Consider the following 24,775-nt stretch of genomic DNA (forward strand, 5'->3'; position numbering starts at 1 on the left):
AGCCAGGCTGCCTGGTGTGGTGTCTTCTACCGCGTAAGATGGTGACAGATTGCAAATACTGGTATTGTGATTTGGTTCTCTGTACAAAGGAAAAAGCTCTATGCAGTGAGCTTTTTGGCTTCATTTCTGGTTTAATGGTCACACAATGTTAGCACTGCTACCATTCAGCATGTGTAAAATTTTTTAAATTTATAAATATTAAAATTTTAAACTTATACTGACTTACCAGTTTTTTTAAGAGACCCAGGGATGAGTATACTGTTTAAATATTTACCTCTATTAACATTATTAATAAAGATATAAAGTTGCATTTAATTTTTCAAAAGATGCTATGATTCTAGGAATTAAATCAAGGCCATGTATTGAGCCAGTTATAAGCTGAATATCAAATTGATAAAGTTCTATTTGTATTTTTTAATTCATAAATGGGAGTTAAAATGTCTTCACTAAATATTTTTATTACATTTTTGTTTTGATCATGTGTGATTTGTTCATGGGAGTTTAGCTAGACTACCATATGAAACTTATGGAATGGTGTTACTTCATTGACCAGCCAAGCCGAGGATGACTGACCCTGGGGACGTTACACAGTCAAAATAATTTTAAATAAAAAACACGAGGCCATATCTGCACAGTTAAAAATAGGGAATTGTATTACCTTCTGGGAGAATACCCAACCCTAATATTAATAGAATGCCCAGGATTCAGAGAGAAAATGAGAATTTCATTTATATTCTGTTGTATTGAGCAGATGTGTTTTTATCTCAGCTCACACTCTTAGAATTTCAGAGTTATTAGTTAAATCACTGGAGTGGAGGCATATTTGTAGTAAGTGTAGTTGGGTCATTGTTCTTGACTTTTCAGGGAAAATGGAAAAGTACCATCTGCTGTGTGTTAGGTGGACTTTCTTTTTTACCTAATCCTAAATCTTTGTAAACATATTCAGTGAAAGGTAAAGTTTTTATTTTAAACTTGATATTGCTTTGAATGTTTGTTGATTTCTTAGGTTATGTTAAGATTTAATTCTACTCCAAGGATGGAGAAAGAAACATTAGGCTGTTTAGGAATTAAGTGGAGTTCTTTCATTCTCAAGGGGGGACGTTAACCCAGGTACATCACCTGGCATTGGAGGGAGCTGTAGATGGTCTTAGAGGCCGCGGATGTAAAAGTCTGGTATTGTTTCTTAGATACCATCTTTAAAATCCTAGTGCTCTCTTAAATTACAGTGTGTTTATAGTGTGTGGTTTATGAATGGTGACTTTGGTGAATTAATTAGATTATGCAACATATTTGTATGTTTCTTAAACATAGGATCCCAGATTGGGTCCTGTGCATTCTCTGTAATCTCAAGTGGCAGTTCTTTTAAAACTTAAGTGGAAGCAAAGGGCGTATTTGGTGATATCAAGGAGAAAATCTTTTGCTTGGAAACACCATTCAATACCAATGGCAGCAAGCACTGTCATTTCTAGCACGTAAGTCAACATCCTGCTGAACCCTTTCAGTGTAAATTATTTTTAACATCTAGCAAGAGAATGAACTGTGATTAAGTCATTGGCGCTTCTCAGAGCTGATAAATGAAAAAAAAAACCTGAAGGAAAGAGAGGGTTTTTTTGTTGTTTTTTATATATTGTGGTCTCGCTGTGGAGCATGTGGGATTGGACCCTTGCCCCTGCTTCGGAAGCACAGTCTTGACCTCTGGACTGCCCGGGAAGTCCCACAGAGAGAGTTTAAACAGGGACGTGCTAAATACTTTTATTCCTGTAGTAGTTAGCAGTTTTAAGTTTTGGTATTGTTCACTCTTGATTGCTTTGCCAGGTCAGTCTTCAGATATTCCTCTCAGTAAGTCCTGCCTCTCAGGCTGCAGTTTTATTTGCACAACTGCTCGTAACTGCACTGCCCCGGTTGGTCCTTTCTCAGGACTGACCTGGCAAAGCTGTTGGGACTGGCAGAGTACAGGGTGGAGACACAGACTCAATCTCTGGCTAAGCTTCTTAGGGTTTTCATTGATCACAGGTCTGTCATGTATATCATAGGGCCACACAAAAGGAGTAATTCCTGAATTGAGGTTAATTTGAACATATCTTTCTAGTCCAGTTTACTTGACAAGTAGTTTCCATTTATTTATTGGCCACATGGCTTGTGGGATCTCAGTTCCCTGATTAGAGATTGAACCCAGGGCTTCAGCAGTGAAAGTGCTGCATCCTAACCATTGGGCTGCCAGGGAATTCCTGCAATTTCTCCTTTGTTTCAATGATAATAAAATTGCCTCTTGGTATCTTAAATTTTTTTTATGATTTGCAAAAACTATTAAGTTACAATGCAAACATTTCAGCTGGAAGAGTTTAATCTTAATGTATTATGTGATATGCTGTCTTACCAGTCAGCACTGTTGGTGGAGGTGTAACTATTTGAACTTCTGACAACTGTGGTCACTTTAATTATAAAAATAACAGTAATACACATTAAATGGCAGATAACTATTGTCTCACATGCGGTGAAAGCAGTTGAAACTTTGAAAGCTTAAAATATTATAGATCTGTTTTAATCCGAAAAAACTTGCTTTAACATAAATAAGCCTTTCTGCTGAATAAGCCAAGGCAGTGTGTCCTATGTATGGAACACTACTACCTCTGTAAAAAAAAATATACTGCCATAAAAGTCGGTTATTGTCTCTTGGTTCATATTTATTGTTCTTTTAGCTTGATGTATGTTTTCGTTCCTGCTGCTTGCCTAAATTTTAGCTAGTTTTGATGTATCCGGCTTAGTGGACTTGTCATCCAAGCAATCAAAGAAAAAATGAAAGCATGGTTTTCCGTAAGCTTGGGGGCTGTATTTAAGGTGGAAATTACGGTATTCCCAGAGTAGCAAACCTGTTTAATTTATATCCTCACCTTATGCCAGAAAGGATTAAAGGTATTCAACAGAAGGTAACGTGGGAAGATGACGGAATTGGTAAGGAGGATGAGGGGAAGGCAGGCAGGGATGCTGCATGGATTGGTGGCCCTGGGGAGGACAGTGAGGACACCGCTCGGGGTCTGCAAGCGCCTCCCGTCTGAGCGCAGGCGTCGGCTCTGCGCCGTGGAGGGCGCGCTCCCACCTGTGAGCCGCTGCACGCAGTGCTGCTGCTTCATGAGGGGAGGCCTTGCCCCGCTCGTAGGGTCTCAGCACAGGGACCGCGTCTTCGGATCGCGGGAGCTCTCTGTGTCAGGCGGGGGTCTACCGTGGCTCCGGCAGACGCACCGCGGAGAGGCCCGTGTGCGGGGTTTTAAAGGCAGCAACAGCGGTGGCGCGAAGCCCCGGTTTATGTCTGTATCTCTACATTAGACGGAGGAGGCGGGACAGACGGGGCCTTGCTGCTTGTGAAACGTACAATGAAGTGCAAACGGCAGGTCTCTTGGTGCGCGTTAAAACCTGAAGCGTCTCTGCTGCCCCATCCTCGCGGACACGTGCTCAGCCGCTCAGCTCCTGGCTCGAGGCGGCCCTGCACGCGGCGCGGGGCCCAAGCGCCTCCCGGGAGCGCTCGTCTGCGCGTGCGCGGACCGGGCCGACCCGCAGCCCCGCCCACGACCGTGGTAGCCTCGCCCCGCGGGATTGCTGTGCTTGAGCGGACGCGCCACCGCTCACGCTTCCGGCCTGGCGGGCCTCAGTGCGCACGCGCAGACGCAGTCGGCTGCCCGACCAGGCCCCGCGGGCTACGGAGCACGCGTGGACTCGAGCAGCGAGCGGGGTGAGGAGCCTGCACCGACTCCGCGGGACTCCGCTCGTCCGCGTCTCTCGACACAGCCAGGGTAGTGGCTCTGGTCCGCGGGTCCAGGCGGAAGGGGCTGGGGGAGGCTGCCGTCTCGGGTGCCCTCAAGGCGGCCGCGGGGCCGGGCCCGGGCGCGTGGAGTCGCGCTTCAGCCGGTGTCTCAGCGTGTGGAGTAACAGCTGTCTCCAAGGCGTGGGGTGGGGGGCGGCGTCCGGGGGGCCGCCTGGGCGTGTTCCGGGAGGCGGGGCGGTCGTGAGGATGGACCTTGTGCGTTTGGACACCGGGGGCGCGGGCGAGCCAGCCGGCCCGGCCGCCGAGCCCGCGTCCCCGTAGAGGCCTGGATGCTGGAAATACGGGCAATTTAGAGATCCACCCTCCACAACAGTTTTTTTTTTCTTTTTCAGCTATGAAAGTAGTTTTCTTAAGCTGCTCTTCTGCATTATTTGCTTTGAAGTTAAAGCCAACTTTTTTGTTTGTTTTCATGTTTTTATTTCTAAATAATTAGCTTACAGATTTCAGGTTGCAAATTGAAAGCCATTCTCCATCCACAAATGCAGCTGTGGAAACATCCGCACGCATTCGTGTGTCCACAGGAGAGTGTGTGGACTCGAGCTTTTGCTTGCCCTTCGTCCCAGGCAGTGTCGTGGTGCAGCTGAAATCAGGAACCGACTGTAACTTAAGTCTCGCAGGAGACGTTGGATTTTAATATTTGCTAAAGTGGTGTTGCTTCTTTTTTATCTTAGCACTTGCTGTTGGCAGCTGCCAAGGCGTGTGTGTTGTCTTCTCTCACTCCCACAAGTAATCTGTGGCTCCTTGTCTGGCCAGTGAACATGATGGCAGGACTGGGAGATTATTTAGACTTTCTGCCCTTGACAGAGCTTCCTAAAAGGGAAAGAGAGAAAGCCACCGGCCTTTGCTTTACCTTGAATGAACGCACACTAGGCCATTAGATAGGGATGCTCCCAGGAGATTGTAAGCATTGTGAAGTAAGACCATCCTGAGCCAATGCTGGTGGCCCCCCATCACCTCAGGTGAACTGGTGTGGTCTCTGGGAAACAGGTGGGCACCCTGGAAATACCTCAGAGTTTCCACCGAGGCTCTGAATATGCACAGGCAGCTACTCAGCGTGACCATTTCACGTTTATACACGTGCTGCCCCAGTTTTCTGGGGGTGAAAGGTTTCATATTATCTGGGGTCTTTGGTGAGAGCAGCTTGAGTGAGTTGAAGAAATTACATTATCTACAAACATTATTTCCAAACCTACAGAGAGGGGTAAAGTTTTTTAAATTTCTAATACAATTTTTAAGAATCATTTTAGCCTTGAGCGCAGTCTGTGTTTTGTCTTTGTTCATGTTTGGCTGTGTCAGGGCTCAGTTGCTGCGTTTGGGATCTTGTGTCATATTTAGCTGCAGCATGAGATCTCTTAGCTGCAACACGTGGTATCTAGTTCCCCAACCAAGGATCAGACCCGGGCCCCCTGCATTGGGAGCATGGAGTCTTAGCCACTGGACCACAGGGGAAGTCCCAAAAGGGGGTAATTTTTTTGACACGTATTTTCCTCACTGGCGCATATTAAGTTTACCTAAGATGCGTAAAGCTGTTCAAAGAAAATTGAATTGTTGTCATAACTAGACAATGAATTCAGCTTGACCCAAAGCTGGCACAGTCAGAGCTTTCTCCTGGACATACTGTACTTTCTTCTCCATATTACTTACAGTCATAATTTGTGGTAATTTTCATTTTCTGTCTAAGAAAAAGACAAAGAGAAAAGATAGTCAAGGCTTTCTCTCCAAGATTCCTGAGACCTCTAAGCTTTCTTTTACTCTGACAGTGAGAGGAGATGGGAGAATGGTAATATGTTTGTTGGCAGAGGAATCACCTTGCTCAGACATTTTTAGGATTCCCTGTCTAGAGTAGTAACCTTTAGAGAGATCCTGAAGGAAAAGAAAAGATGATGTGTCTTGTAGGTGTCACTGGAAGCTAGTAAGCATTTGGACAGCCTCTCAGAAGGCACTTGGATACACGTACTTTGATCACGTCCACACTGCTCCCCACAGTAGAAGCTGGGCCTTCCACTTAGGAAGGATTAACGTATATTTGGCTAACTGAACAAGACAGAATCCTTTCAGTGATGGCGCATTTGATTCATTAGAGCTGATCTTGGCAAAAATGTGAAGTTAGAAGGACACCTTTTGGGGAGGAAACCAGCTTGTGACTGAGATGGAGGTCATCTCATCACCTCTCAATCCAGCTCTGCAGGGAGTTCTAGAAGTGGTGCTCGTGGAATGGCAAGCCCGTGAGTCTCCAGAGACTTGACTTTGAAAGGCAGTGTTCGTTGGGATGTGTAAGCGTCAGGTGCCCTGTCATCGTTACATGCATGTCATTCTGAACATAAACCTGCCCCAGGTGTCATATTCCATGATGAGGGTATCTGAACTCCATGGTTCAGCCCTGCAGCTTCGCTCCGTTACTAATGATTGCGAACAGTGCCCCTCATCGGAGCACTAAATCCACCCCCTTAGCAGTTCTCCTCCATTTCTCAGCAGCTTCTAGCACAAATGTGGGACCTTTGGACAGCCCTCGCCAGGGTATGGTGCCCAGTCAGTGGGCATTCTCTTTCCCTCCCAGACTGCGGCAGCTTCTTAAAGAACTCCTGTTCCCATGTGTAGCTCTAAAGCAGGTGACTGCCTGGTGTGTGGCATCTAGATCTGTTATTGTATGGGTGATGCTGGAAAGGCTTGCAATCTTCTATCTGGAGAAGGAAATGGCAACCCACTCCAGTGTTCTTGCCTGGAGAATCCCAGGGACGGAGGAGCCTGGTGGGCTGCCGTCTATGGGGTTGCACAGAGTCAGACACAACGGAAGCGACTCAGCAGCAGCAGCTTCTCTTTTATCATGTACGCACGCATACACATGCCAAAAGTTAAGGCTGTCAACTTTATATTTTCAGAGAAGTTTTTAATTAAGGAATATCGGTAGAGACCAATAAGTAAATTATACTTTTCTTTATTTTGAAGTAAAAGAGCTGAAGCAAGAAGTAACTTATTAAGGAAATAACCTGATCATGAAAATTATTTGTGTGAAGAAATACCATTTAAGTCAGTAGGGAGAGTCAGAGGGTCATGAGCAATACAAGATGATGTGATTTTGGAAACTTGCTGGAAGAAAACATGTCCTTGTTTTTTTCCTACTAAACAACCCTGTCTTATAATAAGTTGGTTACATGATCATGCATTTCTGAATCGTTGATTAAAATCATTCGCTTCTGATTTGAGTTGTGGGTTTTATAACTCTTCAGCTTCCCTGCCCTCATCTTTTTTTTTTTTTTAAGGTGAATTATAAAACTTTAGAGTTTATAAGTACAGTATACTTTAAGTCATTATTCTGTTAGCTGAGCTCACGTGTTTGGTCTTGGAGGGCCTCGCTTCCCTGCTGTTTGTGATCTTGTGGAGTTGTACACTAACATCAGTGTCTCTGGTGACCCCTGTCCCTGTGACGTGCACAGAGACTGCTTTAACTCCAAACACACTCTGCTTCTGGGTGGCCCTTGGTGGTCTGCAGTCGCTCACTTGGGTGCATAGGAGTGACATAAAAATACCCACTAGCTGTCTGATGGTATGTTAAGACTGCTTATCTGTTACAAGGGTGTTGGTCCTTTCAGCAGTTCCTTGGAAATACCGTTCACTGGACCCCCTCAATGTCCCAACCCCATCCTGGAGCAGGCAGGAACCTGTGTCCCAAGGCCATCTGCGTGGTTTCTCCTTGCGTTACTGCATCAGGACACCTGGGGCATGGTGACGTGATCGTCAGATGCAGGTGGTGATCTTCTTCTCCACTTTCCTTAGAAGAAACAGACACTATTCTGCAGAGCAAGTTTTCAAGATTCTTTGGTTACATTTTTTAATCACTTTTCATGGTGAACAAATATTTTCTGTTAAGTTGTGTGAGAACACAAGAAAGAGATCTTGCTTGTTTTAAGGGCTGTCCTTTCTATTTTACAAATTTTAAAGTGTGGTTAATATCTCCTCCCTGTACTTTATAAACAGAAGCCACTCTGGGATGCTTGGTACCCTTGCAAAGCTGATCCCATCCACAGACTTTGTGTTTGTTTATAGATGTATGTGGAGTCGGTGATGACAAGGAGGGTGACCTGGAAGTAATTCGGTTGCTTCCCAGAAAGCTGATGAGCCAGTCTCGTGGCATGTTTGATGCATGAGTCCCCTGTGTCATGACAATTTCACCACAGTGTCAGTAAACAGCCCAACTGCCTCATGTGAAACTGACTGGGAACAGTCCGTGTTGGATGAGACATGTTAAGGTTGATTTGATCTGGTTAACAGATAGGACAAAATGTCGTCTCTATAAAGAAGAATCGATTTTGACCAAATGCCAGAGGCTACGATGTACGTAGATTTCCTTGGATTGCTTTTTGAAGTCAGCGTTTACTTCTCCCACAGTGTTCTCTGATTTCATAGATCCATGCACTTTGAATATCTGTCACATGCAGTCCCACATTGCCTGTTACTTTCAGTGAATATTTTCAGCATTTTCAGTGAGCATCATGACAGTCGAAAGCAACTGTCCAGTGGTTTGTTGATTCCTTAATTTTAATGGACCTTTACTAAAAATATTAAGTGTTGGAGCCCTTAAGGATCAACTGATAAATGAGAATTTCATATTTAGGTTTCATGTAGAACTCTGTCCAAATTCTTACTCTATACCTTGTGGGGAGAGGGAACAAGGCAGGGATTTACCTTTTTTGTAAAAATATTTGAAAACATTTGATAGATTTTATATTCATCATCATCATTTATATTCATCATTTGTAAAAAACTTACTTTTAAAGCATTAAAAATTTTTTCCTGATTCTGAATCCTGAAATACAAGACCAGAATGAAGCCTCTTTGTACCTTGCAGATCCGTTTGCAGTGTTCTCAGACTTTCTCAGCCCTGCACAAAAGCTAATAATCTCTCCCTTTATCTTTTCTTCTGGGACAGTGAGCATGGTTCACTTGAAGATATACCCCATCTCTGTTGATATTTGCATTATGTTCATGCATTGTTTTCTTAACTTTGTCCATACTTTTTAGTCCTTTGAGCATATTTAGGACAGTTGAGGTCTTTGTCTAGCAGGTGTGCCATGTGTCCTTGTTCAGAGATGGCTTCTATTGGTTTACATTTTTCTTTTCAATGGGCCATACTTTGCTGTCTCTTTTGTATGCTTTGTGATTTTGTTCAAAGTGCTGGAAATCAGATTCTCCCCCTTCTCCAAGATTTGCTTTTTTTGTCATTCTGTTGTTGTTATTGCTATTATTGTAGTCTGTTTTTGTGCTAAAGATCAGCCTGAGGAAGCTTAAGGTCTTTCTAAGCCTACACCTTTTCCTGGGCACGCACATGCACCTTCTAAGTCCCTCCGTGTATGCGGTTGCTGTTTATAATGGTCCGGTCCTTAAATGTCTGGCCCGTGAAGGGGGCGGGGCAGTGGTAGCACTTTAAATCCCCTCAGAGTTGCTTCTGCTGGGGGGTGGGGGTGTGCAGTGCTGCAGCAATGGCTGCCTGCCTCTGCCTCCATGATCAGAAGTACCATCAGCAATCAAAATCCAGATTCCCATTATTTGAAGAACGGGGTCTTTATTGCCTACCTTGCTCCCACTGGTTACATACAAGCTGCTCCTGGCGCTGTTGGAGTTGCGTTCTGAGACTCGAGCACGTCTGTCTGCCTGGCATCTGCCGTTTGTTCCTCTCTGGGCCAGAGGGGCTTAAGTCTTCTCCGCAGCTTAGCTCTCAGGCGCACATGAAAGTCATCTCTCCCCTCATAGGATGTTTTCCCCTTCTGCCCGCTGTCTGAGCAGTAAAAACACTGTCCCCGTTTTCTCTCTGCCTCCTTGTTCCTGCATGTGACCAGTCTCATGTGGTCCTTCCCGCTGTGCTGTGACTTGGATTTCTAGAACTGGGAACAGCAAGCTCTTTCAGTGGCATTGACCTCGCTGTGTCATTGTCCTCATTCAGCTGTAAAAGTTAACCCCTGAGCACAAGACCTTCCTGAGGCAGGAATGAGGAGTGGGGATGGGAAGCCACTCCTGAGTTAAAGGCCCAAACTGACTGAAATTAATGACATTTTAAGTCTTCTCCTGGGAGTTGAAAGCCTTTGAATAGACTAGTGATCCAAAATAGTTCCATCAGACAGACTGTGCCAGTACAATTATCTCAGTATGTAGACAGTCTTGCCAGATCCTTCTAATAACTTTATACACACTCTCACCATTTCTTCCCGCCTTTAGATCCCACCTTGATGATGTCTCCCTTCTGAACAGTGTCACCTCTCTGACCAGTTTGCTTTGTGCTGTGAGATGATAAATCTGTTAATCTGCGTTTTGTCTAAACGTGATATAGCGATAGCTTACTCAGTTGTGTCCAGCTCTTTGTGGCCCCGTGGACTGCAGCATGCCAGGCCTCCTTGTCCCTCACCATCTCCCAGAGTTTGCTCAAATTCATTTCTATTGACTCGGTGATGCCATCCAACCATCTCATCCTCTGTCGTCCCTCAATTTTTTTGCAGCATCAGGGTCTTTTCAGATGAGTCAGCTCTTCGCATCAGGTGGCCAGAGTATTCAGCATCAGTCCATCTTACATCTGTGAAGGTGATGTGACAAGTCAGCCAGAGCCAATCCTGCTCCCTGCACACGGCGTCCACCACGCTCATCGTTCCCTGTCACATTTCATAGTGTTCCTTTAATTACCGATTTCTTGTGGTCCCTCTGCTGCCAAGTAGACAGTCATACTAAACTAGTACTAAACTAATGGTTGCCACAGATTCCATATTGTCGGTGAGATGCTGCAACTTGAACAGTACTGAAGGTAATATTTTTGTTTTTGTTGTGTGCCAAGGACGATTAAGTGCTTCGTAGATAGTAACTCATCTAATTCAGAACAACTCTATTAAGTTTTAACATTATCTCCATTTCATAGATGAGAAAATTCAGGCATAGAAGAGTTAAATACTTGCTTAAAGCTATATAGTTAATAAGTGGGAAAGCCATGATTTACACCTAGGTAGTTTGGCTCCAGTTCTTACTCTTAAACCAGTAATATATTGTTTTTCTGAATGTCTGAATAATAGCAGAAATGCTTTTTTACAATCAGTATAAAAAATACCAAGTATCTGCTTCAGATAAGAGCTATTTGTATAAAGTATTAGAACATCTCCATCTTGAGTTGAGTCTGTTCAAAAATTATAGATCGTTTTACAATGAAACACTCCAAACACTTAAGACTACAGCCTGCAGTAGGAAGTTGTGTCGTGATGGACGACCCTATACACACACGTGTATTTTTTGCTAAAACATTTCATGGAGCACTACTGACTCCTACTATAAGCTATACATGTACTTGGATACATTTTTTTCTGTTTTTAAAGAAATGCTTATATTTTCCTATATTGAATTCATACCTTAATGGAAATCATTGTACAGTGTGAAAAATGCAGGTAGAAAAATAGATGAGTCCTTTCATGACATTTATTCTAAGTTCTTTGAAAAAGATTAGTACTTGGGGAAGGCTCAAACTGTTTGGAAGCCATTTCAGACACTTTTTTGTTACAGAATCAAGTCCATGGGTCTCTGCAGATAATATAATAAACATTTTAAAAATTATGTATTCCTCACTCCCAGTGGTAACCACTATCTTTAATCTTTAGTTTTTCATTAACTTGCTTTTATCTGCATGTTTCTGAACTTCACTTAAATAGTTCACTTAAATAGAATTATTGATACTATATGTATTCTGTAACTTTGTGATTTAACATATTCTTAAGATTGATTATTGTTAGTATTTATGGCTGTAGGTTTTTTTGTGTGTGTGTGAACTCCCACTGGGAGTAACAAGGACTAAATTTCCCCTCCCATCTGCTAAAACTGACCAAAAAAAAAAAAAAAACCAGGTAAAATATGTGGGGGGAAATGTCTTTGAAGATAACGGGCACCAGGCTACAAAGGGCAGTGGTCCCTGAAAAGGGGGAATGAACAGACTGAGGCTGATGGTTGCTCCATCTCACTGCCCGAGAGCGTTTTCAGGCTGCCACGCAGGCGAGGGAACCCAGGGACTGCTCTGAGTTGAGGAAATACTGATAGATTCTGGGGTAGCCGCATGGGAAGCAAGCAGGGCAGAGTGAGTACCAGAGGAGGAGCTCCAGAGAACTGTGTTACAAGAAACGTTCATTCAAGCAGGAGGAGAATGAAAGGTGATGGCAGTATTAATCAATACAAAATGAAGTGCAATGTAAGTGGTTGCTATGTAGGTAAATATAAAAGATTTTTTAACAGTGTGGTGTGTTTCAGTTCAGTTCAGTCACTCAGTCGTGTCTGAATCTTTGCAACCCCATGGATTGCAGGACTCCAGGCCTCCCTGTCCATCACCAACTCCTGGAGTTTACTCAAACTCATGTCCATCGAGTCGGTGATGCCATCCAACCATCTCATCCTCTGTCATCCCCTTCTCCCCGCACCTTCAATCTTTCCCAGCATCAGGGTCTTTTCAAATGAATCAGTTCTTCGTATCAGGTGGCCAAAGTATCGGAGTTTCAGTTTCAGCATCAGTCCTTCCAATGAATATTCAGGACTGATTTCCTTTAGCATGGACTGGTTGGATCTCCTTACAGTTCAAGGGACTCACAAGAGTCTTCTCCAACAACACAGTTCAAAAGCATCAATTCTTTGACACTCAGCTTTCTTTATAGTCCAACTCTCACGTCCACGCATGACTATTGGAAAAATCATAGCCTTGACTAGATGGACCTTTGTTGGCAAAGTAACGTCTCTGCTTTTTAATATGCTGTCTAGGTTGTCATAACTTTTCTTCCAAGGAGCAAGCGTCTTTTAATTTCATGGCTGCAGTCACCATCTGCAGTGCTTTTGGAGCCCCAAAAAATAGCCTATCACTGTTTCCACTGTTTCCCCATCTATTTGCTATGAACTGATGGGACCAGATGCCATGATCTTAGTTTTCTGAATGTTGAGCTTTAAGCCAACTTTTTGACTCTCCTCTTACACTTTCATCAAGAGGCTCTTTAGTTCTTCGCTTCCTCCTATAAGTGTGGTGTCATCTGCATATCTGAGGTTATTGATATTTCTCCTGGCAATCTTGATTCCAGCTTGTGCTTCATCCAGCCCAGCGTTTCTCATGATGTACTCTGCATATAAGTTAAATAAGCAGGGTGACAATATACAGCCTTGACGTACTCTTTTCCTGATATGGAACCACTTTGTTGTTCCATGTCCAGTTCTAACTGTTGCTTCTTGACCTGCATACAGATTTCTTAGGAGGCAGGTTAGGTGGTCTGGTATTCCCATCTCTTGAAGAATTTTCCACAGTTTGTTGTGATCCACACAGTCAAAGGCTTTAGCATAGTCAATAAAGCAGAGGTTTTTCTGGAACTCGGTTGCTTTTTCAGTGATCCAACGGATGTTGGCAATTTGCTTTCTGGTTCCTCTGCCTTTTCTAAATCCTGCTTGAACATCTGGAAGTTCACAGTTCATGTACTGTTGAAGCCTGGCTTGGAGAATTTCTTTTTTTTTTTTTTTTTAAATATTTGTTTTATTTTTATTATTCATTCAGCTGCACTGGGTCTTAGTTGCAGCATGTGGATCTTCAGCTGTGGCACGTGGGAATCTTAGTTCCCTGGTAGGGATTGAACCTGGGCAGCTTGCATTTGGAGCACAGAGTCTGGCTTGGAGAATTTCGAACATTACTTTGCTAGCGTGTAAGAGGAGTGCAATTGTGCAGTAGTTTGAGCATTCTTTGGCATTGCCTTTCTTTGGGACTGGAATGAAAACAGACCTTTTTCCAGTCCTGTGTCCACTGCTGAGTTTTCCAAACTTGCTGGCATATTGCGTGCAGCACTTTCACAGCATCATCTTTTAGGATTTCAAATAGCTCAGCTGGAATTCCATCACCTCCACTAGCTTTGTTCATAGTGATGCTTCCTAAGGCCCACTTGACTTCACATTCCAGGATGTCTGGCTCTAGGTGAGTGATCACACCATTGTGATTATCTGGGTCGTGAAGATCTTTTTTGTATAGTTCATCTGTGTATTCTTGCCACATCTTAATATCTTACGCTTCTGTTAGGTCCATACCATTTCTGTCCTTTATCGAGCCCATCTTTGCATGAAATGTTCCCTTGGTATCTCTAAATTTCTTGAAGAGATCTCTAGTCGTTCCCATTCTGTTGTTTTCCTCTATTTCTTTGCATTGATCACTGAGGAAGACTTTCTTATCTCTCCTTGCTATTCTTTGGAACTCTGCATTCAAATGGATCTATCTTTCCTTTTGTCCTTTGTCTTTTGCTTCTCTTCTTTTCTCAGCTATTTATTTGTAAGGCCTCCTCAGACAGCCATTTTGCCTTTTTACATTTCTTTTTCTTGGGGATGGTCTTGATCACTGCCTCCTCTACAGTGTCACAAACCTTCATCCATAGTTCTTCAGGCACTCTATCAGATCTAATCCTGTGAATCTATTTGTCACTTCCACTGTATAATCGTAAGGGATTTTATTTAGATCATACCTGAATGGTCTAGTGGTTTTCCCTACTTTCTTCAATTTAAGTCTGAATTTGGCAATAAGAAGTTCATGATCTGAGCCACAGTCAGCTCCCTGTCTTGTTTTTGCTGACTGTATACAGCTGCATTGCCTATAAGCTGCAAAGAATATAATCAGTCTGATTTCGGTATTGAAATGGTATCTGGTGATGTCCATATATAGAGTCTTCTCTTGTGTTGTTGGGAGAGGGTGTTTGCTTTGACCAGTGCATTCTCTTGGCAAAACTCTATTAGCCTTTGCCCTGCTTCATTCTGTACTCCAAGGCCAAATTTGCCTGTGGTGTGTTTATTTTTATATCAAATGTAAAAATAAGACGTTGGGCAATAGCAACACAAAGGCTTGGAGGAGAGAAATGGAAATTATATATACAAATCGTAAGGTTTTTATGTAACACAGGAAGTGGTGTAATGTTATTTGAATGCGTGCCAAGATAGATATCCTGTAAACCTGTAATCCTTAAAGTAACTACTTACATAACAGTTACAGGTGGTAAGCCAGCAGAGGAGAAAAGGAAATGTTTTCACTGCGATATAGTATCCTACTGTAGGCATATACAGCAGTATATTATATTATGTAATGTCCAGTGAGTGGACATTTCAGTAGTTTTAGTTGTTGCCAGTACACATTTCCACTTTGAGCGTATTCTACATGTCTATTTATGTGAATCACAGGAGTTTCATATAGTTATATGATACAGAATTACTGAGTTTGAAGCAGAGGTAAGGTCATATTGTTATCCAAAATGTTTTCATCAATTTACATTTCAGCGGCAAAGTAGGCAGTTTCTATTATTCTACACCCCCCAGAACATTTGGTGTTACCTGTCTTTTCCATTGTATTCAGTCTGGTAGGTATATGGTTGTATCTCATTGTGATGGTAATTTGCACCCTCTCTCATCCCTTTTAATTTTCCTATCTCTTCCTTTACCCCCCTTTACCAATCCTTCACTTATCTCATCATAACACCTAGGAGCCTTAGGTCCCCTCAACAATGACATTCACATGTAAAAAGCTCTGATTCAGAGAGTCTACTGTGAATTATCTGCATGTGACCACTGAGGTAACAGAAGAAAGCAAAACATCTTTACAGATTTCATTCTGCAAGGAGTCATAAAAATGTGAAAAATCTTATTGTAAAAACTGCACACATGGAGAGAGAAAGCATGCATTTATTTGTTCAGCTGTAGTTCAGTGGAAGATCTCTGCAGACATATGTATGCATGTGTTTGGCTGCGCCAGGCCTTTGTTAATGGCACGTGGCATCTCGTTCCCTGACCAGGGATAGAACCCAGGCCCTGCACTGGGAGTGTGGGGACTTGGCCACTGAACCACCAGGGAGGTTCCTGGTCTCAGAAATTTTAAATACCTGTTTTCCTTATACAACTCACTTCCAATTTGGATCCTTGCTGTGAGTTAATTTTTTTTAAATCGTTTGATGGAAAGGAAAAACACACTAACGTCACTTAGACTCATTCCCCGCAGGTGTGAGATGAGTGACTCCGAAGACGAGGGCCCCCCCCAGCTTTCTTCGCACACCCTTGCAGCTCTGCAGGCATTTTATGCTGAGCAGCAGCAGCACCACTCTGACCTCCGTGGTGACGACAAGTATAACATCGGGATAATAGAAGAGAACTGGGTAAGTGAACACGCTCCGCATCCATCAGGAAGTGTTGGCAGTGTGGAGCGTGTTCTGTACCTAGTCCACTGTTGGTCTTTACCCTCCTAACAGCCTGGTTTGTCTCACTTGTCACTAGGAAGCTGATAGCCTGTTCAGTAGCTAAGACACTGGGAGTGCAGATTTTCTTCATTCTGACCCAGGCTGCTTGGTGGTCAGAGGAGGAGACGTTTCAGATAGGGGAAGAGTGTATCACCGTGTCCAACACAGGCTGTACTTCTTTCTCGTAGACAGATTCATTCTGTCGGTTTTTACTGGAGCCCAGCATTCCTTGTGAGAAGGGATCATTGCAGTAATGGGGCAACTGGTATAAAACATGTAGTGCAAATTGGATGAAAGGGGTTTTTAAAGAAGATACTATATAGTTCCTGGTGCGTGGTATGTATTTTAATTGTATTTTTATGGGCCAAATAAAAATAGGAATTTTTTAAAGTGAGTTGAGGAAAGCTAACCTAAACAGTAGCGTAGAAATCTACCTTTTTTGAAGCATAGTTGAGAAATAGATGAGGCTTGAAATTTCTTTTTACCACCTTGATCACTGACCTGCCTCTCTCCATCACTGTGCAGCTGGGAGGTGTGTGTGTGCAGCCTGTTACATTTTGTGTCAAGTTTAGATCTTTTTAAGTTATATAAGGTTTATATTATTGTATATAAAATTTACCATCTGTTTGAAACTGGAACAGAAATGTTTCTTTCTATTTACTCTGAATGTTCCACCTACTCAGATGCCTCTGCTTTTCCTTCATCATGTTTTCATCTTTAGCTTGATGCTTTGAATAGTAAATATTAGAAACCTGAAATTCACCTTAAGGCAGTCTTTTTCTCTTTTCTTTTCCTTTTGCTTATTTAAATACTATGTACTTTCTTTCTGATTCTGAAAGTAATCTATGGTTGGTGTAGAAAATAGGTAAAGATATGAATAAAAAAAAAGTCATAATTCCACTACCTGAATTAACTATTTGTATATTTTTGGTACTTGTTTTGGTTTGTTTACAAAAATGAAGAAATATCCCAGGAAGTTTGAAAGAATACATTATAAAACTAGAGGATAAGTCCAGGAGGCATGAGTGAAACTTTTGGATGTAGGTGACAAAGAAGATCCTAGAACCTTCTGGAGAAAAGCATGTCACCTCCAGTGTCTGAGGACAGGTCACATTGCACTTCTCAATAGCTTTATTAGAAACTAGAAAAAAAGTGAAGCACTGCCTTCAATATTTAGAGTGAAAATTTCATTCAGTCTAGGATTTTATGCCCAGCTGAGTTACCAATGAAATGTGAGGATAAAATCTTAAATGTATTAGACATGGTTAAGTCTCACAACGTTGACTTCCCCTGAACCACTTCTCAGGAGCTACAGGATGATGTCGGGAGAATTAGGGCAAATGCAACAGTGGTTTGTTTATTAACTCTAGAATAGGAGGTGCCACACAAGAAGGAAGCGCAGAACACACTGCACGGCCCAGCAGCGACACTGGCTGTTGATCGAGTTCATATTGGTAAGTAGGTATGAATTAAAAGGACAGGTGTATGCCAGTTCTAATATTATTCACTTGTTCCTGTCACAGCAGCTGAGCCAGTTCTGGTACAGCCCGGAGACGGCCCTGCGCCTCGCTGAGGACGCCGTGGCAGCTGCCGGGGTGGGCGGCAGGTGAGATACCATGTTCGCTTCTCTTTTGCCTTTTAATCTAAAGTAATACTTTAAACGTCCTTCCTGGATGAGAGATGGTTCGTAAGAACGTTCAACTGTAATCTGCAAAACCTGTAGTTGATGATTTGCAGACCACAAGGAAGTAAGAATGCTTTCCTGTCGCATCTAGGGGCACACTCAAAACCCTGTTCCATGTAAGTCGTCTTAATCTGTTCCTTATTTTAACATTTTTCTAACCTGTTACTTTTATTTCCCTAGAATTGCTTTAAAAGAAAAAAATCTTAATGTTTGGTCTTTCTGAAGTTTTAAAAATTACAGGTTTTGTTAGTTTGGTTTTTATTTCTATCAGAACTTTGTGTGCATATAAAGTCAAATGGTCCTGAAAGACTTGTTGAAAAAAGTAATCCATTGTTGATTTTCCCCTTGTCCCCCCCTTGCCTCTCCACTGTTCTACATTTCTAAACCTGTTCATACTGGCACTTGTTCATTTGTCACTCACAGACATCTCACCTTAAGAGACTAAAGATTTAGCTCCTTCATCCTCCACTGCACACGTGTGCTTCCTGTCCACGCTCCCAGTAGTTATACCCATTTTTTTAATGGTTGGACTTGTTGGTAATATTTTGTTGAGGCTTTTGCTTCTACATACTTCCCCTGGTGGCTCAGCTGGTAAAGAATCTGCCTGCAATGAGGGAGACCTGGGTTTGATCCCTGAGTTGGGAAGATCCCCTGGAGACGGGAACGACTGCCCACTCCAGTACTCTGGCCTGGAGAATTCCATGGACTGTATAGTCCATGGGGTCAAGAAGAGTCGGACACGACTCAGTGACTTTCATGAGTGATAATTAGTTTGAAATTTCCTGTTTTATTCCCTTGGTTTGGGTTTCATATTAGTAGCTTCATAAAATGACCTGGAAAGTGTTACTGTATTTGTTTCCTGGAAGTGATTGTGTACAATTGGTGTTAGTTATATCCTATTTTGGTTAAACAGGGTTTATATGTCCATATCACTAACCCTCAGATTCTCCCCAGTGGTGTAAATCTCTTAATCAACGAACTCACACTTATTTCAACTCCTTGGAATAAGTCCCTACCCTGGCTGTGCCACCTCTTCTGCCTGGACTGGTTGACGTCCAGCTCTGGTCTTGGTGTTTCTCTACACCATCTACCAAGTGTCCTCTTCTCTCTCTCTTGTTCTGACCTTCCTGTATCCAGTATCCCAGTCCTTAGTTTACAGCTTTATCCAGGCTGGGTACATCCTTCAACACTTTTCACTAGAGGGAAATATTTTTAAAACCTGTCTGAAAATATTTTTATTCTACCCATTCTCCTGATGTGTTAGTTATTGAAAAATACAATGCCATTCTGATTTCTTAAGAGAAACCTGTTTTTCCCATCCCTGCCCCCTGCTAGCTTAGAGTTTTTTCTTGATCCCCAGAGTTCTGTGTGTCCTGGTATGGTGCTTTCATCTGTTGAATGGGGTGGAAGCCTTTCTGTTCTCGTAACTCGGGTCCTCCAGTTTTGGAAAATTGTCTTTTTTCCCCCTGTTCTTCTTTACTTGATTCATTTTTCTTTCTGTCCTTTTCACAAGTTTTGTCTTTCTTACCTGACCTTCTGGGAAAATTCCTCAACTTTATCTTTGAAACTTTCCATTGAGTTTGCCATTTCTGCGGTCACGTACTTTATCACCTGTAATTTCTTAGGTCTCTGGATATTTATCATGGTATCCTTTTCGTCCTTCTGAGGATATCACATTACAGGATTTCTTCTCTTCACAGTCTCTGACTCCAGCATGCCTCTCGTGTTTTATTAATATTTTGGCTCTAGTATGTGCTGACTCTCCTGAGTTGTCTGCTGATCCTCTGCTGTGTGCTTCTAGTTGAGGTGGGCAGGCTTTCTCTGCTTGGTGTCTGCAGTTGGCTGGTGTGGATCAGCTCTTTTCCCGGGAATGCCCAGTTAGTATATCCAGGATTTTTCTTGTGGGCTGGTAAGAGCCCCAGAAAGAGCCACCTTTCTTCCTGGGAGTCACGCATCTCGTTGACCTCATTCCAGGAGGCACATAGGTCAGGAGTCCCAACATCTGGTGGGTTTAATGTCATCCTTGCCATTCCACATGGCCCTTCACCACTAGCTGTGCCTCCACCCCCATCCGGAGAACATCTTTCCCGTTTTCTCCCACAGTGTGGAGGCTTGGCGCAGAGATGAGAATCCTGGGAAGTTTCCTCTTCGATTGACTTTCCAAAAACAGTCCCCCTGCTGCCCCTTCCGGAGAAGGCAGTGGCACCCCACTCCAGTACTCTTGGCTGGAAAATCCCATGGACGGAGGAGCCTGGTAGGCTACAGTCCATGGGGTCGCGAAGAGTCGGACACGACTGAGCGACTTCACTTTCACTTTTCCCTTTCGTGCACTGGAGAAGGAAATGGCAACCCACTCCAGTATTCTTGCCTGGAGAATCCCAGGGACGGGGGAGCCTGGTGGGCTGCCGTCTATGGGGTCGCACAGAGTCGGACACGACTGAAGCAACTTAGCAGCAGCAGCAGCAGCTGCCTCTTCACCCCCACTTCTTGAGTTACCTGGTTTTCAGCTTCCTGAGATGCTGATGCTTTGGTGTCAGCGAGGTCCCCTCTCAGCTTTCCTGGCTGCCAGTTTGGGACTTGGCTCCCTCTGGCCTGCAGAGTCAGAAACCACTCAGCCCACACCCTTGCCTGTCACCTTCCTGAGTGTGTTTCCTTTGTCTTCCCTCATTGTCTTGCTGTTGGAGGTTTCCGTCTCATGATTTATTTGCTTTGAAGAAGCAAATCTAAATGAATGTGTTCCCTCTGCATCTTTATCTGAAAGTCCTAAGGCTTTCTTTTTCTTTGTATATTAAATATGAATATTACAAAATCACTTGAAAATACTTAGTTTGAGGCTTAAAAGTATTTGAAATAAACGTTAAAAGAAACCAACAGGAAAATAATAGGTAAATTCAGGTCATGGGCTGTATAACTCTTGTACTAATGTTTCACATTTTTTACCATGAAAAGTACATTTCATACTTAAATATGAGTTGTAGATCTGTAAACACCAGATTCCTCCCAAAATTCACTGCTGTTATTAGTTTGTTGTGTTAAGAAAATCTGAACACGGGCCATACTTTTTTAGTGAAGTGGTTATTTGCTACTATACGCTATCACAAAGCTCGTTCGTGAGCTGGGTCTCTGTTCCAGAATAGCATGTGTGAGCGCCCCCAGCGTCTACCAGAAGCTGAGAGAGCGGCACAGAGACGATGTCTCCGTCTGTATCTTCGAGTACGACCGCAGGTTTGCCGTATACGGAGAGGACTTTGTCTACTATGACTACAAGAACCCTGTGGACTTGCCTGAGAGAATCGCCACACACAGCTTTGACATCGTCGTGGCAGATCCCCCCTATCTCTCTGAGGAATGTCTTAGGAAAATGTCGGAAACCATCAAGCTCCTGACCCGGGGCAAGATCCTGCTGTGCACAGGTGGGTGCTGGCCGACCACACACCCTGTGACCTCACTCCACTTACCTCCCTGCACCCTGAGGCTGAGGTGCTGCTGCCTCTCAGGGCCTGTTGAGAATTCTGTGGCACTACGCCCAGGAAGTGGGGTTTGGCGCAGGGTGAGGGCACCAGGAGTGCTATCTGTACTCAGCAGTGTCAGTACTAGTAACAGCTCTGACTCAGCCTCTAGCTGATAAAAGAAATTTGCAACCTCTGGGGTTAAAGTGGATGTCAGAGGTCACAGAATGAGACGTTAGATTCGGTTTACCAGAACAGACGTTCTCACCAGTGAGGGGATTCTCCTGGTGTTTCAAAACGAAAACATGAACTGTAGGTCCCCCTACTTCCAGGCCGGCAGCTCCTCGCTCCCCCTGGTGCAGCGGGTGCTGAAGACGGGCTCAAGGGAGAAGCGCGGTCATTGGCCAGCGGCTGGTGTGAATGTATTAGTGTGGGTTTGCACAGTAGCTATCACTGAGAAAGGGGCCACTGAGTCCAAGTTGGAAAACAGTTTTTAGTAAAATTATCTTTTGTTAACTTTGTAGAATATAAGAAATTTTTTAAATTTCTAAGTATCTCAGCTTTGTAGAGGTAGAAAAAATCTTGATAAAGGAAAAAAAGTAGGGACTTGGCAAAAATGTTGGAGGAAGTAAAAGGATAAAAGGCAGTGACGTTCCCCCATCGCTAAGTGGAACTGTCGGCTCACCGCTCCTCGCCCCGGCCAGCGTGGCGCTGAGGCTCGTCTGGTGGTTCTCTTCAGGTGCCGTCATGGAGGAGGCGGCAGCAAAGCTGCTTGGAGTGAAGATGTGCAAGTTTATTCCAGAACACAGTCGCACCCTGGGAAACGAGTTTCGCTGTTTCGTGAATTACGACTCCGGGCTGGACCGTGATCTGTCACTGCAGCTCACAGTGCAGGAAGGACCCAAGTGACATTTCCCCTCTGAAAAACTACCACCTCCCCAGTCCTCATTTTCATGATAAAGACATTATGATTTCCTTAGGATTGCCCCTGGAGCTCAAGGTGCTTTTGTTGACTTGAGTCTGTGGAATTATATCTGGAAGAACTTTTAGACCCCATCTAGTCTACTCTCCTCACTTAACACAGGTAAAGAGCAGTATGTAGTGACCAGCCAAGATCTCAGCCCCTGGCTCGAACAGCCAGGGGGTTTGTAGTTGAGGACGCAGTTTGTATCCAGAAGAAAGAGGGAGGGCACGTGCTCAGTAAATATTTGTTAAATGAATTCCATTCAGAGAAAAATGCAAATAAAGGTTACCTTTCTGGATCTTGGCAGGGAAAGTCGATTCTTCCATTGGGAATTTGCTGCCCGTTAACAGCTAAGGTGAGCTAAACTGACGAACATGGTTAATGGAACTGCAGTATTTTCCACATGCAATCCACTTCCTCTTTGTCCAGTGCTCTGATGTTTGCACTATTTATATTTGCAGAGTGGCTGCAAAATGTTACACAATAGTGTCGATGATTGAAATAATTACCCAAGGTTTGAAAGGCAGTTTTTCTTTTTGTGTATTTCTTTGTTGTTGACCTGAACCCTTTTGAAAGGTTGAGATATACCAGTGTATCTAGTGGTGTATGCTAGATACCCCACCACTAGGCTACCTTATGTTGTTATTTCCAGAGGTTGAGCAGGAAGTAACATTCGCCCCAAGCTGTATAGAACTACCCACAGCTATCAGTTTCAGTTCTGAATTTTTATTTTGAAAATATGAATTTTGCTCAGCAATGTTTTTCATGTACAACCTCTGTCAATATATAATACAAACTGGAAGTTCTCAGTAAAGCTTCCATTCAGATCAAACCAAGGCTGATGGTAAGTGGGGAAGAGAGCACATAAACAGAGAGGCTGACTTCACAGTTGCTCTTAAAAACTTCAACCATAAAATTAAGATAAGACCTTAATAAACATCCTTTCCTCTAAGAACTAGTTGAGTCCATCAAAGCCGAGTCCAGAGAGAAAACCACAGCAAGCATGCCCTTCACCTACCTACAGGTGTTACATAAATCGAGTTAAGAAAGTCTCAACGTTTACAAATAGTTCTGGGGTTTAGCTGCAGTGCTAGAAGAGGCTCCACTCCTGCGTTCTGGAAACTGTTAGTCTGCCCACGTAATAGCTCCTGAAGGCCTTGAAACTAGCCAGATACCTAGGAATTGGCACAGACCTCACATACCACACTCTGACCTCACTGCCTCTTGTCCCTAACTTTGAAAAGTGAAAAACTTTCTACCTGTATAAACCTGTGGCGTTTTATATCCTCATGAATAAAATGAGACTGGGGTGAGCTGAGCTGCCCATAGGGAGGGCAGGTCCTGTCCAGCAGTGTCCACTGGTGACCAACCGGAGCAAGAGTCGGCCTACTTGAGCTTCTAAAAACTGCTGAGGAAGTGAAAACAATGTTTATAAAATGTTTACAGGTCAGGTAAAAACAATATACTTGCTCAAAATGGCTAATATGAAAATATTTTTTGTTTCTGCCCCTATTGAAAAAATAGATGAATAAACAGTTTATACTCTACTTTTTAAAAGATTGCAAGCATCCGTCTGTCCTCTGAGGCTCGCCCCTCCCGTGGTCCTGGGGGCAAGGCGGGCCACCCCGCTCAGTCCCTATCACCTTCCGCCTCCCTGCGCTCCTGCTCAAGAGGAAGTCCGGAGCGGTCCACCACACGGTCCAGTCCAGTCCAGTCTGGTCTACCGCTGGGCGCGTTTCCTCGGGCCCGGAGTCCCAGGTGGGCGGTCAGGGCCGGGCCAACTTGTCCAGGCTGGAGTTGGCGGCGTCCGCGTCCTTGTCCGGCCCGGGCACGCAGGTGCAGCCCACGGGCACGGTGACATACTCCTCGACGTAGATGGCGCGACCGCCCGCGCAGCCCGGGGTCCGGCGCAGGACCACTGCGGGCACCAGCACTGGGGCGCTGCGCAGGCGCACGTCCTCCTCCCCGCGCGGCCCGGTCAGGCAGCCCCGGCACAGGCAGTAGGCCTCGGGCAGGTACCGCGGGAAGCGGCCCGGGTCGTAGGAGATCCTGTGGGGGAGAGGGCGGAGCTGGGGCCCGGGCCACGCACCCTGAACTGCGCCGAGTCTACCGCACACCCCGAAAAGGAGAGCGTGGTGAGATGCCCCTCCTCAGCCCGGAGCCCGCAGCTCCTCCAAGGGTCCTCTGGCCTCCCGCCCCGAGCCGCCAGACCCGTTCAGGAGGCCCAGACCCGGATCCCTCTGTCCATCAAGATCCACGCACCCCCCCTGGCTGCGCAAAGGGGCTGAGTGACACGGGGAGGGGGGTGGGCAGGCCGGAACCTGGAAAGTGAAGGAGACCCTAAAACTGACCACTCCATGTTCCTCCAAGTTGCCCTACTTTCTAGTCAGACGCCAAAATCCAAGCGTCAGCGCCCAGGATGGGCCTGCAGCTGCGGGCGGACTCTGACCCCACCTCCCTGAAACCAGGAGGTCACTGCTGGGGACCAGGACTCCTCCCTAACGTCGCCCAAGTCACAAGGTTGCCACGACCCCAGACTTTCATTGCTGTTCATCTGCCCTCTTCTAGAGCCGAGCCCTTGTGACCCTGAGGTCTCAAGAGTCACAGCTGTGACCT

At 44.4% G+C, this 24,775-nt stretch overlaps 2 protein-coding genes across 25 annotated transcripts in view; one reads left to right on the top strand and one right to left on the bottom strand.

Annotated features, from left to right (window-relative positions):
- Window positions 1-3,645: 3,645 nt before the first annotated feature.
- EEF1AKMT1 (EEF1A lysine methyltransferase 1) lies at window positions 3,646-23,716 on the top strand. Of its 23 annotated transcripts, none has more exons than XM_081549050.1 (6): window positions 3,646-3,788; window positions 10,309-10,607; window positions 15,813-15,981; window positions 17,586-17,668; window positions 20,879-21,159; window positions 21,935-23,716. In XM_081549050.1, the coding sequence occupies exons 3-6, from the start codon at window positions 15,835-15,837 to the stop codon at window positions 22,102-22,104; spliced, it is 681 nt and encodes a 226-aa protein (XP_081405176.1). In that variant the 5' UTR covers window positions 3,646-3,788; window positions 10,309-10,607; window positions 15,813-15,834; the 3' UTR covers window positions 22,105-23,716. The 23 variants fall into 23 exon arrangements, with proteins under 23 accessions (XP_081405176.1, XP_081405172.1, XP_081405181.1 ...); XM_081549046.1 differs by having other exon boundaries at window positions 15,828-15,981; XM_081549055.1 differs by having other exon boundaries at window positions 15,828-15,981; window positions 17,589-17,668.
- IL17D (interleukin 17D) overlaps window positions 22,687-24,775 on the bottom strand; it is a 31,790-nt gene continuing 29,701 nt past the window's right edge. For both annotated transcript variants that reach the window (XM_081549058.1, XM_081549059.1), the window contains one exon: window positions 22,687-24,208. In XM_081549058.1, the coding sequence (XP_081405184.1) occupies window positions 23,926-24,208 (283 nt within the window). In that variant the 3' untranslated portion in view covers window positions 22,687-23,925. The remainder of the gene's footprint in view (window positions 24,209-24,775) is intronic.

Source organism: Giraffa tippelskirchi, chromosome 12 (assembly GCF_054371585.1).
Source record: "Giraffa tippelskirchi isolate mGirTip1 chromosome 12, T2T-mGirTip1v1.2.pri, whole genome shotgun sequence".
NCBI lineage: Eukaryota > Metazoa > Chordata > Mammalia > Artiodactyla > Giraffidae > Giraffa > Giraffa tippelskirchi.